The 18,825-nt window shown below is 43.4% G+C and overlaps 1 protein-coding gene across 3 annotated transcripts in view; it reads left to right on the top strand.

Moving 5' to 3' along the window:
- SLU7 (SLU7 homolog, splicing factor) overlaps positions 1-17,183 on the top strand; it is a 225,456-nt gene extending 208,273 nt beyond the window's left edge. For all 3 annotated transcript variants that reach the window (XM_069199379.1, XM_069199377.1, XM_069199380.1), the window contains exon 16: positions 16,756-17,183. In XM_069199379.1, coding sequence (XP_069055480.1) covers positions 16,756-16,935 — 180 coding nt within the window. In that variant the 3' untranslated portion in view covers positions 16,936-17,183. The remainder of the gene's footprint in view (positions 1-16,755) is intronic.
- Positions 17,184-18,825: the final 1,642 nt, after the last annotated feature.

The following is an 18,825-nucleotide window of genomic DNA, read 5'->3' as shown; positions in this document are numbered from 1 at the left end:
GGAAAACTATAGAAATAGACATAAAAAATGTAAATCCACTGCACTGAGTTAATGTTAACAGGCAAAGTATTTATTTGGTCATGTATAGCTAAGATTTTGTTTCAAATCAATCATAAAATATAAAAGCAGTGGAAAGCAAGTACAAGAGAGGCTGAGTTATAATTGCATTATTTAGGTGAAGATAAAATCCCATTTCTAAAATAACTCGCAATGCCCACACCTTATCTAGAAATGTGATTAATGATTTTATTAGGCCATAATTGTATCTAAAAGTTTCTTAAAGTGAAGAAGTCTCTTATTAATGTGTTTTTTTCCAGGATGTAATATTTTTAATACGTTTGTGTTTTAATGTTTATTTTATGACCTTGTAAGATATCTGCAAAAGATTTTTAAAAACGATTAAAAATGTGAAAACAATCTGCGTTAGTAGCAGGAGCCATGATGTACTTCAAAGCATCTTTGCCCATCTGTGCCCAATAAACATTGGGCATAATAACTATGATCAACAGTATGCAGCTTGGGCCTAGAGTAGGTTCGATACCCTGCCATTGCATAATGGACAGAATGTTCAATATTCATCAGTCCTTCCCACTTTCAGTAACTGATTTAAAAGGAAAGCTCCCAGTTGAAATTAAAACCTATTATTATTATTATTATGATTAGTAGTATTATTAGAGGTACATGGGATCAGTGAATGTTCTTCCCTTAACAATGTCTCTAGTGTACTACATGAGGCATAATAACATTAGTAATCACAACCAGTTCCAGTGCAAATACCTTAAAATAAGAAATAGCTATCCCAGATTTAAAATAAACTAGGCCATGATGATATTTACAGACTTATAATGGTGATACCATGACACATGATGGCATTAACTGCCATAAAACAGATATCTGCACTACATTGGATTGTACATGGTGATACACAGGCATAAGAAGTACTTACCTGCATATAATTGGGCTACCTGGCCACATTATGGCAAAATTAGACAGATGTATATATCGACTAAAATGCAAAAATGCTACCTTGGGCAGAATAAATGTATTTACTGAAAATAAAAAGTTGATAATTACGAAAGTAAATAAGTGTATTAAAAAGGCAAGTGTAGGAACCTGACTATCTATGTAGTGTACCAATGTAGGGGCACACTTTGCAGATAGTACAGGCGACCTTTTTTGGTTGATAGAGGCTTAAAGTAATAATTCCAAATGCTAGCTTTTGTGGTAGTGTGGTTGAGCAGTTTAGGCTTATCAGAGGGCAGTGTTAAGCATTTTTGAACACACACAGTCAATAAACGGGACACACACTAGAGAAGGAACTTGAGACAATTTTGAAAAAGAACACTTATTTTTATGTATCTTTTTAACACCAAGAACTTTGATCATAGGTTGGTACTTTTCGAGTTAGTGATTTTACAAGAAATAGGAAATGCACTGTATTTGCAGATTAGTGTGGGAATGTAATCCTATGGGGAAAAAACAAAACATATTCTGCATACTTATAGGGCTGTCTTCCCAGACTCAAGGTGAGTGGTGGTCAAGGTGCAAGGCAACACCAACAGGTCACTTCAGTCAGTTCTGGGGTGTCTGGGTGAAAAGGGGCTTTTTCGCCATTGGGTGTCCCGTTTAAGTCAATGGCAAATAGTCCTGTTGAAAAGAGGCTGAAAGTGGGTCGGGAAGGGAGAGGGGGAGGGGCTGCAGTCCAGTTGAACCCACAGGGTGGCACAGGTCTCGAGGGTCTCTGATACTCAGGGACACTGTTGGTTAACTGATATTGGGGCTAGTGTGCAGTGGTGCTTTGTTCAGCGGTGGCACGCTGCAGAAGGTCCTTGCGGTTCTCTGTTTCCTGTACAAAGAGGCTGCAGGGAGGGACTGCCTCAGCTCTGGAGGGTCTCTGGACCCTGTTGGGGCAGTTGGTTCACTTGGACTCGGGGTGTGGGGCCCGGGTGCAGAGGTGTTGTTTGGTGTCAGGACGCGGCGGCCACAGGTCTTGCATTGGTGACCTAGTGATGGGGAAAACAGGACAGCAGGGACAGTCTCGATGCTAGCCTTGTGACTCCTGACATCCCTTGATGGTAGGCCTGTCTTTGTGCTGTTGGAGTCCAGATTGGACCACCAACAAGACTTGGTTGCTGCAAGGTGTCCGATAACCTGGGTATAGATGCAGGGAGGCTTCAGGAGTGGTCAGCGTTTTGGGACTGCATCGAAGTGGCAGGATTGACCTCCTAAACTTCAAACAATCTTCTCCTGGCTCTTTGTTCCCCCGGTGGGCCAGGTGGCTGATGGGACAGAGTACAGGACTTTGGGAACAGTGCATGCAGATGCAGGAAAGCAGCTCCTTTGCTCTAAGGGATCTCTTTCTCGGTTGTTAAGATGCTAGGCAGTCCACCAAGGGTTTGGGGAGGTTGTCCAGTTCTTTGTGAAGTGGATTCCACAATTGTCGAAGTGCAAGCAGACTGGCAGGGTTTGTCACAAATCTTTGGTGCGTGTCTTCAGTTCTCGCTTGCTTGGTCCCCCTTCTTTCTTCCTCGGTTCCCAGTAGTCAGTCTTGACTTGGTCTGTTTTGCTGGTGTCAGGGGGTCACCTAAATACTACGTAATAGTATTACGGGGAGTGTAAGGTAGTAGCCAATGGGCCTAACCATGTCCCAGAGTTCCTAATTTTACCACACACAAGATGGTGAAGTTCTGCTTTTCCTGTCATTTCGTGTCCACTTCAGGTAGCCCACCCTAGCCGTGTGACTAACCTGACAGTGTAACACACCTCCTGACTAGCTAATTTCCTACCTGTCCTGGTGCCAAAGGGGCCCCTGGGCAGGGGGTCGCCTCTCTGAGGACTGGGGGAAGTCAGGGTCGCATATCAAAGTCAGCAGGGACTTTGAAGTCCCTGGTCTTGGTATGCAGATTTACTAGCCATCCTGTTGGTTGAGGTGGTACCTCCTGCCAGAGCATGCGTTGTTTCTGACCTTGGACTGCGTGAGCTGTCACCTCCAGGTGGTCAGAAACTCGTCTGTGGTGGTAGGCTGTTCCACACCAGTCAGCTAGAACACTAGAGGACTAGTAGGATTTCGGGAGGCACCTCTAAACTGCCCTTTGGGCGCATGTAATTATACATCCACTACTGGCATCAGTATGGGCTTATTAAGAAGTGTTTGATGCCAATCACTATCTGTTTCAGTGAAGCCAATATGTACCCGGGTAACTCGTTTTGACCAGTGCCCAGTACATACCTTAAGGTAACTTCACTGCTCACTTGTAATATCTAGCAGTGGTACTAGACATTACAGGGGCATACCTGCTCATGCAGATATGTCCTCACATGTGCTACAAAGTGTAGGAAAGTACTCTCTTTTTGGCATGTTTATCCAGACTTTTTGCCTGCTGTCAGTATGCTTTGACTGTTTTCACTGGGATCCTGCTAACCAGGACCCCAGTGGTTGTGCGCTCTCCCTGTAAATTTGGTTGCCTAGGACTTCGCACACCCCAAAATTGTCATACTGGTGCCTCCATCTAAGTCCCTTGTATATGGTTTTTAAGTACCCAGGGCATTGGGACACCAGGGGTTCCCCATGGGCTGCAGCATGTACTCTGCCACCCATGGGAGCCCATGCTTGTGTCTGCAGGCCTGCCATTGCAGCCTGCGTGAAAAGGTGCATGCACCTTTTCACTACAGGTCACTGCAAGTCGCCCCAATTGTAGGACCTCCTAGCCCAGAGGGCAGGGTGCAGGTACCTGTGTGTGAGGGCACCCCTCCATGAGCAGAGGTGCCCCTACCAGCTCGAGCTCCATTGCACTGGGCTTCTTACGTGCGGGGAAGCCATTGAACCTGTGTACTGGACACAGGTCACTTACTGTGTCCAGCTACATAATGGTAACTCCAAACCTGGGCATGTTTGGTTTCCAACATGTTGGAATCATACCGCAACACTGTTGCCAGTATTGGTTGTGTGATTCCATACACTCGGGGGCCCTTGTGGGACCCCCAGCTTTGCTCCTACCAGTTTTCAGGGTTTTCCCGGGCAGCCCATGCTGTTACTATCCTACAGACAGGTTTCAGCCCTCCTACTGCTTGACCTGTTCAAGCCCAGGAAGGCAGAACAAAGGATTTCCTCTGGGAGAGGGAGGCAACACCCTCTCCCTTTGGAAATAGGTGATAGAAGGCTTTTGGAGGGGCTTTGAAGGGCACATTTGGTGCCCTCCTTTCATAAACCAGTTTGCACCAGCCCAGGGTCTCTCGGTCCCTGCTCTGGTGCGAAACTGGACAAAGAAATGGGGAGTGACCACTCCCCTGTCCATCACCGCCCAAGGGATGGTGCCCAGAGCTCCTCCAGGTGGCTACTCGATTCTGCCATCTTGAATCCAGGGTGGGCAGAGTGGGTGACATCACAAACCCCTCCTGGTAAGTGGTCAATATGCTAGGTGACCAGTCCCCCTTCATGGGCTATTTAGGGTCTCCCTCTTTGATGGGTCCTCAGATTTGACATGCAAGATTCCACCAGGACTCCTCTTCATTGTTTACTTCATCTTCTGGCCACTGGGACTGCAATTGGACCCTCCAGGAACCGATAATTTGAAACGTCAGGGACGACTCCGCTCTGCAACATTGTTTCTCTGGCTCCTTTCAGCAACTGCAGAAGAAGTAAGAACAAATCTACCTTGGAGTGAAGGAGTCACTCCCCTGCATTTGCAGGCACTAACTGCAGCGACGGCGTTCTGCATGGATCTGCTCTCCACCGGGACTGCATGGATCCTGCATTCAAGGTGGTGGTCTGGATGGTCCCCTTGGTCCTCTCGAACAGCTGTCCAACTTGGGAGACGGTAAGCCCTTGCCTCTCCTTGTAGGACAGTACCCCTGTGCACCATGACTCTTGCAGCTACCAAGGCTTGTTTTCTGCTCCTCCAAGGGATCTTCAGGCTCGGGGTTTATTATGGATCCCGGCCATGAATCTGGCACTATCTGTTGTTGTAGCACACAGTCATAAACTGTAGCTAATACTGGTATCCATAAGGCTATATTTCACGAATACAGAGCTTGAGGAACCCCATTTGGTCCTGGAGCACCATCCTCCCTGGAATTTAGTACTATTTTACTTATTTGATTCTCCGGGAAGCTGTCTATAATGCTGTCTTTGGTTTCTAACCCCCCGTTGCTGATGTTCTCAATTATAGGCTTTTCCTCTCTAGGCCCAATTTATGATGGTTTAAATATTGCATTTAAAAAATGTACCCATGTCTGTTCTGTTATGTTGGAATTAACTACTGGTCTTTATGAGCGATTTATTCAATTTACAGCTTTCCAGAACTGCCTTGCATTTTTTGTGTTTTGCCAAATATAGCATCTTTGCCCAGAAATCATTGTTTCTTTCCCATTTTTCATCCCATATCAGTCTTTGCAAACTCTTATTCACTTTACGGAAGGTATGATGTAGATCTCTATTTTGTGGGTCTTTCCTAATTTTCCTTTGCAGTTTCTTCCTTTCTTTTTGTAGCTTCTGAACAGATGCGGATAGTTTTATTCTTCCCCCGATTTACCTCCATTAGCCATTCTCGAAGGCTCTTAAGGGACCTCTTTGCAGCTCCTTTTTCTATTATTCTGTTAAGGAAGTTCCCCCACTGTTTGACTTTATTGCCCTATCCACTTACTACGGTTTCTTTTATTAAACTTTCAGCTATCTCCTTTACTTGGGTGTTCACTTCACTCGACCATATTAGCCTTCGATAGTTTATTGTAGTAGCTTCCCTACCTGTTGGTGATACTGTATTTGTGCTGAAAGCACACATCTTTGTTGTCCATGATCACTCCTTGATGTTTTATTTATACTAAAGGATTTTATCCTATCCCAAAGAGTTAACGTTACCATTGTGTAATCTATTATGAAACATGCAGTAGGGGAGTAATAGGCCCACTCCGGTGGGGTGTCTGATTGAAGTCTCCCATTTAGGGTTCTCATACCTAGGGACTCTTAAGTCCTTTATTAAGGAGTTTGCCCTTTTATCATATGTTCTTCTCAAGGGGTCCCTATTCCTTTCGGGGGGATTTGACCATACATCCTCTGCTGGATGCTCAGAAATATGCATCAAATCCATATTAAAATCTCCTGTTGTTGTTGTTATGTCTGGTAAATGTGGTTCCTATAACACGCCCATTATAACCTCACATAGTTCAAGAACTATTGTAGACTTTATTTTTTCACATATACACATTCATTATATATAAAGGAGTGTTTGTATCTTCTATCCAGTTATTCCATTTTAGTACCAGGATGTTATTATTTACTATGGGTACCTGGACAGCTTCTATTCTTAGCACTATTTCTATAAAAATTGCTAATCCTCCTTTTGGTCTGCCCTGTTTTTTTGTTTTAATTGCCAGTCTGTAATGTCCTGCATACCCTACTAGATCAAACGCTTCCATCCCCCATGTTTCCTGGAGGCATATTATTTGACTTCCTTTTAGCAACCAGGCTATAGCTTTCTTCCTGGCTCCGTTGATGTTCCATGAGCTAATGGCTAAAACGTTATGCCATCTATTTTCCTCATTATACCCATTAGTTCATGTCCTACATTTTCCGTGTAGTGCCTCAGTTATCCAACCTACATTTACTAGTATAGGTCTTTCCTTTTCCTCTATCTAGGCTGTGTGGTTGTTGATTCTCCTCTGGCTTCTCTATCCTTCCTCTCGCGTCTATAAGAACGGAGTATAATTGCCCCCCCAACCAATTGTTGGGTTTTACTATCGCAAACGGTTGAGGATATATGTCTTGTGGGGATGTGGGAGTAATTATATTTGTATCCCCCAGGCTGCAAAAATAGCTTTTTCTCTCATCCCTGATTGAGCCAGTAAACTATTTTGAAAAGAAGCCATAGTGGCTTCCTGCACCCTCCCCTCTGTTTGGGTCAGAAATTCAATTGAAACTATATCATACGATTTTTTTTTTTCTTTTTTTTTTTTTTTTTTTTTTACAATGATGAGATTGCATGTAGTGAATGTAATGGGTTACCCCTGTTCAAAATGTCTTGTGCGCCTCTAGACTTATATATGGGTGTAAAAATGTGTTTATTTGATGCATTCGGGCATTCTGTGTTATAGTTCCGGTTCTTTCATTTCCGTTGGGCTTCTCCTTTGACCATTTCTCACAAATCCTTTTCCCAGTTTCATACTTCCTTCATCTTCATATCCGGTAGTCAGCACTCCATATCTTTCCCAATTTACACTTTGTACTTGTGATACGTAGTAATTTATACCCGGGACTTGCAAAATCCTTTCCTTGTTGTTCACCTCGCTGTTTATCTGCTGATGTTGATAATTGATTCCTTGGTTTCCTGTGTTTCCCATACTCTTAGAAGCTTCAACTTGCTGCTGTCTTTGGTGACTCTGTTTGGAGACTGTTATCCCCATCGGTTGGGGGAATTGTGATTGGAGATTGCTCTGCTTTCATTATATTCGTGGCAAAACTAGTTCCCTTAGTTGATTTTACATCTACGATCTTTCCAGCATTATCCTCATTGCTCTTCTTGTGCCTTTGAAAAATTGGAAAGGGTTTATATTTGTTCTATCTCCTGTAGAACCTTTCCTGATGTAATCTAACCAATATTTTCTGTCTTTTGCCTCACATTTAGGAGTTCTAATATTGCTGAGCTTATTCCTTGCTTTTTCCTGGCTTTATGCAATGTCTTTCTCAGTTTTTTACTCATTCCCTATTCTGGTGTGTCATTTTTTCCTTGCCCCTTAAGTACCGTGGGTTTCCCCTGATTTTCTGCTGCGACATTACACTTGTTGATCTCACTAATTCCTATATCAACCTTTGGGTTCTTCCAGTCTTGGTTGGTTCTTGCATAATCCTTTTCCAAAGTCCTCTTGTTGGTTTTGCGGACCCTGCTCTCCTGGTCCCTGGGGGCCACTGTGGTACTCACCTCTTGGGATTACTAGTTCCTCCAGCTCCCTTCTACTGATTCCACTTCTTTGGGTGAGGGACTGCCTTTCACATTCCACTTTTTTAGTGTACGGTTTGGCCCTCCCCTAGGGCCCTCACTGTTTACCTATACTTTTGCCAATGCTTATTGCTTTCTATACTCTTTACTGATTGCTAATGTGTATATAATAGTGTGTTTACTTACCTCCAGTTGTGGGATTGCCTATTCAGTATTCCAGTATTTGTGTTACCTTAATAAAGTACCTTTATTTTTTGTAACACTGGGTGGTTTTTTAATGTGTGATAGTGCTTCGTGTCCACAGTGGTATTGCATAAGCTTTGCATGTCTCCTAGATAAGTCTTGGCTGCTCATCAACAGCTACCTCTAGAGAGCCCTGGCTTCCTAGACACTGCCTACACTTCACTAATAGGGGATACCTGGACCCGAAATAAGGTGATAACGCCATAGGTGCTCACCACACTCCAGGCCAGCTTCCTACACAGTGCCCCCTACCTTAGGGGTGACTTACCTATAGAGCAATGTATTTGGCATGGCACAGTGAAGAGTGTCCTGTTGTGTTTTCAAACATGGCTTGCACAATGTCACGCAGCCTGCGATGGCAGTCTTTGTGTAATTTGTTGTGAGTCCCTTAGGGTGGCATATGACATGCTGCACCCCTTGGGGACCCTCTTTAGTACCCATGCCCTAGGTACCAGGGATACCATTTACAAAGGGACTTAGAGGGGTGATACATTTCATGGACATAAGGTTACAATTCGACAGTACCTTATATTAGGGAAAGGGCACTAGCACTGAGGTCTGGTTAGCAGGGCTTAGGGCACTGTTAGAGTTGAAAACCAGCATCTAGTAGATCTAAAGGGGGGAAAAAGTGGGGGGTACCTCTGCAGAGAAGTTCAGTTTTCTACTTCAAGGATTTACTAAACATTTCAAGCTGATATGAGTGGTAATTTGTTGATTTGGAGAATTTTTCACACTATGCATCATTTCATGGTTAAAGACATTTTCTTCTTTGACAGTCTTATTTCAAGATGTTCTTGGGTATGTGAAGATGCAAAAGTGTTTTTTGGGAAATTTTACAAAAATGTCTGGAGATCCTCACGATTTTCTGGTTTCTACATTTGAATCAAAACATTCCGTATGGAAAAGCTTAGCACAATGTATAAATAGCAGAAAAATAATTTGCATTCATTTTGTAACATAACTGAAGGTGTAAGTTATCTTACAATGTGGTAATCCATTTGCTTGTGCGACGCTCAAGTTAAACCAGGAAGATTTACTACATCACAAAGGCTGCAAACTGGGAACTTCCCAGAACGCTGCTGCTGAAATAAAACTGTGCACAAAGCTAATTATCCCTATGCATATCACTTTTCTTCAATGACTCAGAGCATAAAATCATTGCAATCTATGTAATGTGTCTGTTGTCAGAACCTGTAGGTTTATTTAACCTTAGAAGAACCTGTTGTTTTAGCCTCTATGATCTCTGACACCAGAGTGAAAATTCTGTAGTTTGGGACTCAGTGTTATGAGATCTGTTTTACATTTTTTATTTTACCATCCTAGACTGTTCATAAAATTCCTAATTCAAATTATATGATTGGTAACCTTCTTGGGCATAGAAAAGAGTGAAGTAAGTGTGAAAAGGATCACGTTTTATAGTGTGGTTATTACATTAGAGCACAGGCTTTGTAGTAGGGATGTGCAAAATCCATTTCATTTGAATTTGCGGAATTTGAGGGAAAGTAGGTGCAAATATGCAAAAACAGTATTTTGTTTCTAAAATAAATTTGAAAAAATCGAAAGCATTCAAACAGCAGCCCCTCACATTATGGTTGTTTGTGTGGTTCCCATGCGATTGAGCTACATTTCTGCTGCAATGCCCCGTAACTATGTGACATGGCATAACAGCATATTTTGTAATACAAAATTAAGTGAGATTACGCTGGTGAAGGAGAAATTTTACCCAGTCCTACTTTTTCATAAATTTCTTTGGACAGCGCACTCTATAACCACTCCCACCCGCCTCCCCCACCAACACACATTCCCCTTACAGATTCCATGTTGCTTCTTGAACACATAATGGGAGTGTACCAAGCCTTATCCAGATGTGCCACGTGTGGTGCAGATCGGGGGCAATCTCATTACGGTCCAGTTGAAATCCCATGAACGTCTTCACAGCTATATATCCTGACAGCAAAGAGTCTTCCTCATGTTCTGATGTAGCTGTTCTAACTTGTTGCACATATAACTACTGCTTACCATTCCAGCACTGGATTAGTTCACAGGTTTGGGGTTGACCTATAGATCCACCCACAACCAATCCAAAACACTATTTTCTCTACATGGTTTAACTACTTTATTCTCCTAAGGCGTTTCAAGCCTGTTGCAGCACAAAGGACGTGTCAATAAGTGGCCGCATAAGGGTTAAACTGTGTCCTGATTCACAAAGTGATGGGTTGCAGTGCAGTTAGGTCAGATATACAGTTTAAGACAAGTTCAAGACTCAGTGCGGCTAATAGGAATCCGAGGTCCAGTCTGAAGAGAGCTTGAGGTAGCCAAGTTTCTTGCCTTTGAATTTCGATGGTTTTGGTGTACACCAAGATCTCTGCCCCATTAATGGTGTCATCAACCACTTTTGCTCAGCTATCTGAGTCACGACCTAGCTTATTCTTGCACCTTAACACTACAGCTACATTTTGACTCGGTGTTCACTGCTTCACTCTTTTGTGGGGGCGTAGAATAGGCCATTATCGATTCTAATGCCCACGTAACCAAAGTAACCCACCTCCTCGAGCTAAGTTTCTTGTTATGATAAAAGAATTTATAGATGCCTTTTTTGCACTCATGAACGTGTACATTGTATTACTAATGTTGATCACCATGTTCTTTTCTGCACTAAACAGCTCAAACTCCCTAAGCAGACGTTGCATTAACATCTCACCTAGGTTTAATAAGACTGTATCAGTTGCAAATAAGAGCGGAGATATCTCTGCTTTACTTAATAGGGGTGTATCCAAATTCAGGGTATCAAGGCATCATGTAACATCATTATGAATAGACTAAAAAGCAAACGTGCCACTCGACCAGCCTCCCATACCAACTATTTGTTTGAGTATTTTCATGCCATCACTGCAATGCCATTTGCCATTATCTTCCATTTCTGCAAACCCTGTTGTCTCAACAGGCCCAAAGCACTGCGAGATCAACAGTATCAAAGGCTGACTTGAGGGAAAAAAAGGTCAAAGATAGAGGCATATTTTAAAGCTGACAATAGACCATATGCAATCCAAACACCTGCTTGATAATTCCAAAGTCTTTACAGAATCCTGCAGGTACACAGGTTACCATATTATTATCATCTGCCGACATGGGAATCGGTTTAAGCAATATTTTGCCATATATATTCCCCGCTTGTCCAGCAAAGCAATTGAGAGATAATTGGATTGAGAGTTCTGAGGGTGAGCCATATATTAAAAGGGGAGAGGGCCCACTCCCTGGGCTATCAGCCCCTTGGGATGCCTTCCCCTGGGGCCCTCATCATTTAGTTTGTATGGAGAAGGCCCAGGGAGCCCAACCCTGGGGCTGAAATTTACAAAATGTGGGGGAGGCCTTGCAGCCCCTCTCCCTGAGCTTCTAAAGTCCCTGAGGAGCCCACCCCCAGGGCATACTTAAAAATGGGAGTGGGGGTCACATGACTCCCATCCCCGAGCTGCTATTAGCCCCAGGGGCCACATCCCCCAGGGCCTGCATTTTTTAAAGCTGGGCGTTCTGTAGCAACCCAGCTGGCTTCCTGCATACAGTGGGAGCTGGCAGTGCTCCCACAAAGGGGGAGCAGCTACTAATGCTGCTGGGCAGCAGCAGTATTTTGATCTGTTTTCCTGCCCGCTTCAGTGCTGGCAGGGAAAGATCAAAAGTGTGCTTGCAGCGGGCAGGAGCATTTTCAAAGTACCTGCCTGCTGAAAGAAGACTGTGTTTGCTCCTGGCTGGCGGATGATTTGAAAATGCTACAGCCAAGCGAGAGCAAACCTAGGTTCCCTCATAACTATAGATCGTGCCCTAAGGTAGCTAAAACTTGCGCCCGTGCCTTGCACAGTTTTCTATCAATAATTTTATTGCAAATGTTGCAGTCATACTATCAGTGATTTCATAGACGATGGCATGACTGATGTAATATGTGGGGTAATCAGCAGTGCATGGCGAGGGCGTGAGTTAGAGTTACCTTAGAGCATGAGTTATGGTTTCTTGAGATAACAATAACTGCTGAATTTTCTATGGTTGTGTGTGTAAAATCTGAACTTAAGTAAAACTTCCCTGTAAACCTTATTATTTTGTGAATTTCTATGTTTAAAAAAAATTCTATTTCCTAACTGGAACGTCCCTGTAGCTTTGTTTTTTTTCAAGGAATTTCCAGGATTTTTTTAATGGAAAGTGATATTTAATTATCATATGTTAACCCAACTGCCGCCAGGCTCTGCTGCCAACCTCATGTATGCAACCAGCCCCACACTGCACAGGGCCTTAGGCTGTGTACAGGCCCTGTGGTCAACCCCTGCATGCAGCTGAACCCCATGCTTTTGGTCTGTGAGTGGGTGTGTGAGTAGCTATATGGGTGTGTGACTGGATGTGTGTGATTGTGTAAATGGGGTATGTTAGTGGTTTTGTAGGTGTGTGAGTGGATGTGTGTGTGTGAATGGCTGTGAGTGGGTTTGAGTGGTTTTGAGGGTATGTGGCTGTCTCTGTGTGAGTGGGTGTGAGAGTTTGTGAGTGGGTGTATGTTTTTTTTAATTGTGATCTGGATGTGTCGCAGATTCACAAGGTACGACTGTGCTGAGTGCCACAGAGGATCCACGGATCTTCACACCCCACGGAAAAAACATTTTGGTGCACTTTTATGCCCATGAGAGGTCCGTTAGAGACCCCTTCATCTGTCCCATGGGGTCAGGATACCTCTACCCTGACCCCATCTATCATTTTTATGTTTTATTAAAGTTTTTTGCAAAACAAAACATGCTTTTCCTATCGAAACTAGGTCATAGATATCTATCCACCAAATTGCTCCTGCACTCGCAGGCGGGTGCGTGACCTTAAAACTTGGATGGACACGAACCAAATCAGATATTCCAGCAAAAAATCGGTCCGCACTCTCGGAGGAGGAAAAGAAAATGTTTTTTATTTAAACACAATCAGAAAAACAAATGTGTGTCAGTGGGTTGCTGTGAGATACATACATTTATTCATTTGATAGGTCAATCTTAGTATATATCCTATATATATATATCCATCCTAGTGGTGGTCGCCAGTAAGTAGTTCTAGTTAGGAACTTTTTTTTTTTTTTTTTTTTGGGCCAATAACTTTGGTGCAGTTTGACAAATCTTCACAAAATGTTCAAAACTAGTTTGCTACTCACTTTAGCTGCTGGCTTGAAATTTTCAGGAGGATTCATTAAGCGGGCCCCAGAAAAAGAGGGGGTCCCAAAACGCATTTTTCCATAAAGTCTTTAAAACAAATGCAGCCTGAACTGCTGAAAGGAGTTTCAGCAACTCCGGCAAAAATGTTTAAAAAAAAAAGCGCAGTCTCCTGCGCTGGTTCAAAATTTAGTCCCCCAGGTGGGCCATGTCCAGGAGGAATGTGTAATTAAAACACATTTTTTTTTAAACGGAAGGGGGCACATGGGGCCCATCTCCTGGGGGCCCTTTTGAGCCCCAGGGACCTCCACCTCCCCGAGGCTTTATTTGAATATTGGAGGGGGCACCGCGGAACCTCCTCCTGTAGCTTAGAAATTCCAGAGACCACAAACGTCCCAGTGTAGGAAGCTGGCACTTGACATAGTATACCAAAATGAGTTATACTGTGCAAACAGTCCAGGGGTTCCTTTATAAGTGGACAGGGGCTTACTCCAGCAATCCCAAAGTGCTCTCTTGGTAGCCTTAGAGCTGGAAGACCTGATGTTGGGGTGACTTACATATATTGCATACTTTGTTAGTGGGCATGGCACACAGACCGTGTGCCATATCGTGTTTTCATTTTTGTCTGCATGGAGCCTGCAATGGCAGCCTGTCATGTGCTTAGTGAGGGGAATCTTAGGGTGGCACAATTTGTGCTGCAGCCCTTGGGGACCCTTTTTAGTACCCCAGACCCTAGGTACCAGGGCTACCACTTACCGGGGACTTACAGAGGGTGCTAAAGGTTTTGTCAATTGGGGAAACAACTGTGCAGTTTTGGGAAAAAGGACTTATGATAAGTGGCCACCCTCCCAATCAGCTCTTGAAAGGAGTTAGTATCCTCTGGGGGGAAGTTCTGGCTGAATAGATTTCTGCCTCAGTGTCGATGTACGAGTCCACATCGTATTGTGACCACTGGTCTGTGTCTTGTGGAACGGACACAGTATCAACTTGATGGATGTTTGCCTGAGTTTCCAAATCAGAAACGGAAGGAAAGGTAGAGGCGGGAAAGCGTAGGCAGATATCCCTGACCAGTTCATCCATGGAGCATTGCCCTAGAACTGAGGGTGTTCATAAAGTATAAATGATACTGAGAGTTTTCTCTTTTTTTTTTTTTTTTTTTGCATAATTTATGCGTCACTCTAACCCTGAAAGGGCTTTGTTTTGACTTATACTGGGTGCTCCCTTGTGTCTAACGAGAGGGAAACACGTCAGGGGTTGCTTTTACTCATTCCAAGTTGGCTTGGATGGTACGTTACTAGTCCCCGCTGTAATGCTGTGCCTGGAGTGGTGAAAGGCTTTTGTCATTTTACAGTTCTGTGTGGATGACACTGTGTCAATCCTGTGCTTAAAAGATTTAGCTGTACAAATGGCAAAAGACTTTGGGGGTCATAATGACCCTGGCAGTCCTGCCACGCCGGCGGTGGCAGTCAGACCGTCAACATCGTGGCGGTGCAGGACTGTCAAATTATGACCACTGCGCTGAACTGACTGCATAGCAGCCAGTTCACTGCCTCTACCGCCAGGGGTGTGGGACCCCTGGCCAAAAATTGACCACCTTCGGCGCGGCGGTCCACCTAACACCGTCCGCAGTATGATGAGTATCCTCTGTGGCAGCAGCCCTGCCACGAACTGCCTGGCAGTAAGGATACTGGCGACAGGAATACTAGTACTCGCCACAACAGGACAACCACCACCACGTAGGAGCCCCCGACTACATCAGGAGCCCTCCACCCCCCCAAGCAGCGACACCCCGATCCCCGTAATGACCCCCCCGCACCCCTGATCCACGCACACACCACACATACATACATGCACGCACACACACATCCACGCTCACTCATTCACACACACACATGGCCACAACACTCCCCCACCCCCTGCATACACATATTCACACAAGCACACACACTTACACACACACGCACCTAAACACACACAACACCCCCCCAACTCCCCTCCATTCACTCTCTCTAAAACACACCACTGTTGTGGTGACGTGGCGGTGGCGATGGAGCAAGCTCCACTAGACTGCCGACCGCCAGTGGCGGTGAGCCCCCAGCAGCCTTAATATGGCAGTCATATGTTGGGCGTGACATCAGCGGTCCACTAAAAAGACCACAAAGTCATAATGAGGGCCTTTGTCCCTATCTAGCTCGGCATGGATAGCTCCTCCTTTGCTTAAAAACTTTGTAAGATAACCAGAGATTTGAGGTGAACAAATCTAGAGTGTTGCTGGTGTTGCAGGGTGCTCCTTACTGGAGCTGCTCTCCAGCTAAACTTTAGAACCTCCCAAAGTTTTATATATGTGTGTGTGTGTATATATGTGTATGTATATATATATCAAGTCTGGATGTTCAAAGTTGTATTAGAGATTGAGGCGAACAGCAAAGCTCATGTACCTTGGTCCCCTATATGTAGGCCAGACAGGACCTTGGTGGGTCCCCTGCCTTCTTGGATTTTGTGCTAGCAATTATTGCTGCCACCTCTGAAACTGTTATAAACAGCACTTTTCCAGTAGTTTCATCCTGATTTGTCCCTTTGGTGTAAACTATCAGTGAAAATTGCAAGTTTCAGTCTAATATTGTTAATTACCATTAATAACCTGAAGATTTGAAATATCTGCACATAGAGCAGTTGAAATCCATATTGGGAGTCTCTTCCTTGTTTGCCCTTTGATGCTGGTTTGCAATAAAACCCATAACCGTTGTCTGCAATTTCAAATGTCCTATTTCCAAAGCAGTGCAACTATTATTTTCCACTTTTGACCCAAGCCTGCAGTACTCTGTATTGTTAGGGAAGACTCCTCAGTTGGCCTTTTAGTCCTAACGGCATAAGACTACTGTTCAACCACCCCATGTGACATGCTGATCTATTGGGTAACATACATCTAAAACCTGCCAAAGATGCTGCCATCTCATCCCATCCCTCCGAGTTGCTCAGGACCCTTCTATTACTGATTTCTCAACAGTAAATCATTTTGCCTTGTAAATTCCCAATGTTGTTACGGATTGTCTCAGAAGCAAAAATTAGAGCCCTTTGGATTTCTCCTGGCTACTATTTTTTAGCTTTAGGCATGTAAAATTAGATTATACCGTATGCACCACACCGCCTAAAGAAGACTTTTTGTGTACTGCATGCAATAAAACAAACCTGAAGCTGAACTAAAATGCAGATTACCCACTATTTATTCAATCTACTTTAAATTTGTAAATACTGCCTGACATGCATAATGTTCCAATAAAAATATTTGGTTAGATCATTGACCGTTCCTGTTGTTGATTGGAAGCTTAAACGGTGTTTCAGATTATCTCAAACATTTGCAGAATTTATAATCATTTTACTGTTTTTAAATTGTTTGTTGTTCTTTTTGACATTAGGCGCTGAACGCTGAGGAGGCCCGACTTAAGCACGTGCAAGAACTCCTCCAAATGGATGAACGGAAGAGGGCATACAACAGCCTATACGAGTCAAAAGAGCCCACTGAGGAGGAGATGGAGGCATATCGAATGAAACGTCAGAGACCGGATGACCCCATGGCATCCTTTCTTGGGCAGTAAATCAACGTCACAAACTGTTCCATGAACCTTGGAACTGATGCCCATATGTATATAATCCCATTTCTCTAAACTATACACACATTGCCCAGACTGTGACATACTTGTGTGGGCAAAACACTTGAGATTTGAACATGCGCTCTCTCTCACAAGCTATGACTGTGTTTTACCACCTGCTGAAAACTATTTTTCTTGGTGTATCATCCAAATCACGACTGCTAAAGTAAATTATAAAGACTGTTCTTACTACATGACAATTGTCATTTTATTACTTAAGGATCAGGCTCAATGTACCACAGCTTCCACTGTCCTGAAAAAAACTCTACATTACGCTGCCTCTCTTCTATCCTATTTCCCTTACTCAGTTATACATCATTTCTCAGTGCTTCGTACTTTGTGAACCTGGAACTTCCTTTTCAGTAACCTTATGTTAAAATACAACTAAGACCTTTTTTGGCTGTAACTTCTAAAGTTGTGTTGCTACTAGCACCGAAAAACACCGAACGTGGATAGCTGTTCGCGCTATATAAGCTTTTAACTAACTGACTACTATATTATGGGGCCCCAAGGTTGTGTACGGTCCTTGTCAAGTGTCCAGCAAGCCTATTTTGTGTGCATGTTTGCTTGTAGCTTGACCTTTTTGTGAAGTGTCGTTTGTGATGACAATGGGTGGATGCTCCTGTCTTGTGGCTACAGACATGATATTGATCTCATGCATGTGCATAGCAGTGGAAGAGTGATAAGATGCCACTTAAGTACATATTTTCTTTGGTGGATCAAACTTATTTTCATTACAGCAGATGGTGTGTTCCTTAAGTATTCTTTGTCAGATCACAGGAAGTGGAACAGTGAAGAGCATATGGCTTCTGGGGGGATATGAAGATGATGAGCAAAGCTCTGTTTTGTGTTCCATAGAATAGAATCTTTTTTGTGGTTTTCTCATTTGTTGTGGGAGACTGTTCTAGAGTTTGGCAGTTTTTAAGAAAAAAGGTTTCACCAGTGTGGAAATTGTGAACCTTTGAATTGTTATTTTTGATCTGTACAGCCTTCTAGGTGAGTACTTGTGAAGATTCGGTTGCAAACAAATTAGTCCTGTACTATGAATGGCACGATGTATAATAAATAAACGTGTAATGAGCAGAGCGTTGAAGGAGATATGCATGGCCACAGGCATCCAGCAAAGAGCAAATGTTATTAGATCTTTATTTCCGAGATCTATTGTGTTATACTTGTGTGGTTTATAAAATTATACTGGTGTGGGGATATGATTGTAGATTAGGCTTGGTGAAAGGCCCCTGGTAAGGGTGAAGGAGAGACGTTTGGTCACTACCTGGTTCATATAAGGAATTGGGAGAGGTTTGACACCATCATCAGTCCAAGGCACTTTACCTTCCTGGAAGAGTTCGGAGGGTAGAAAGTGAAGCATTTTTCACAAGTGAGGATGATATTTTTCCTAAGCTCTTCTTTTTTTGTTTTTTTTGTTGATCATGTGATGTCCATGGATCAGATGCTTGCAGACAAGTGCCTAGGGTGCAAGCATCTATGCCAGAGGCTTTTATAGTTTTAGGATGATCTCTGTTCTATGTTTCATCAGAGAAGGTATATCAGGAAAGATTGAAAGTTTTGATGGTGGGAATACTCATCAAAGAGTTATTATGGAGTCTTGTCTTATACCTGCGCTCATACTGAAGGTTAAAGACTGTAGTGGATGGCAAAGGAGACTATTTGATGTCTGTGTGAGGTATGAAGAGATAGAGTTGAATACAATCACTTTTATTTCAAGTTCTCTAAGTCTCTATGGTAACGTTGGAATGTGAACTTTATCAGATGTTGCATTTGCCAAACGGGACTGCAGGAAATGAGTTCTGGTAAGCTGTTGATTTAAGATTACCA

Source organism: Pleurodeles waltl, chromosome 7 (assembly GCF_031143425.1).
Source record: "Pleurodeles waltl isolate 20211129_DDA chromosome 7, aPleWal1.hap1.20221129, whole genome shotgun sequence".
NCBI lineage: Eukaryota > Metazoa > Chordata > Amphibia > Caudata > Salamandridae > Pleurodeles > Pleurodeles waltl.
This window is presented reverse-complemented; position numbering and strand designations above follow the sequence as displayed.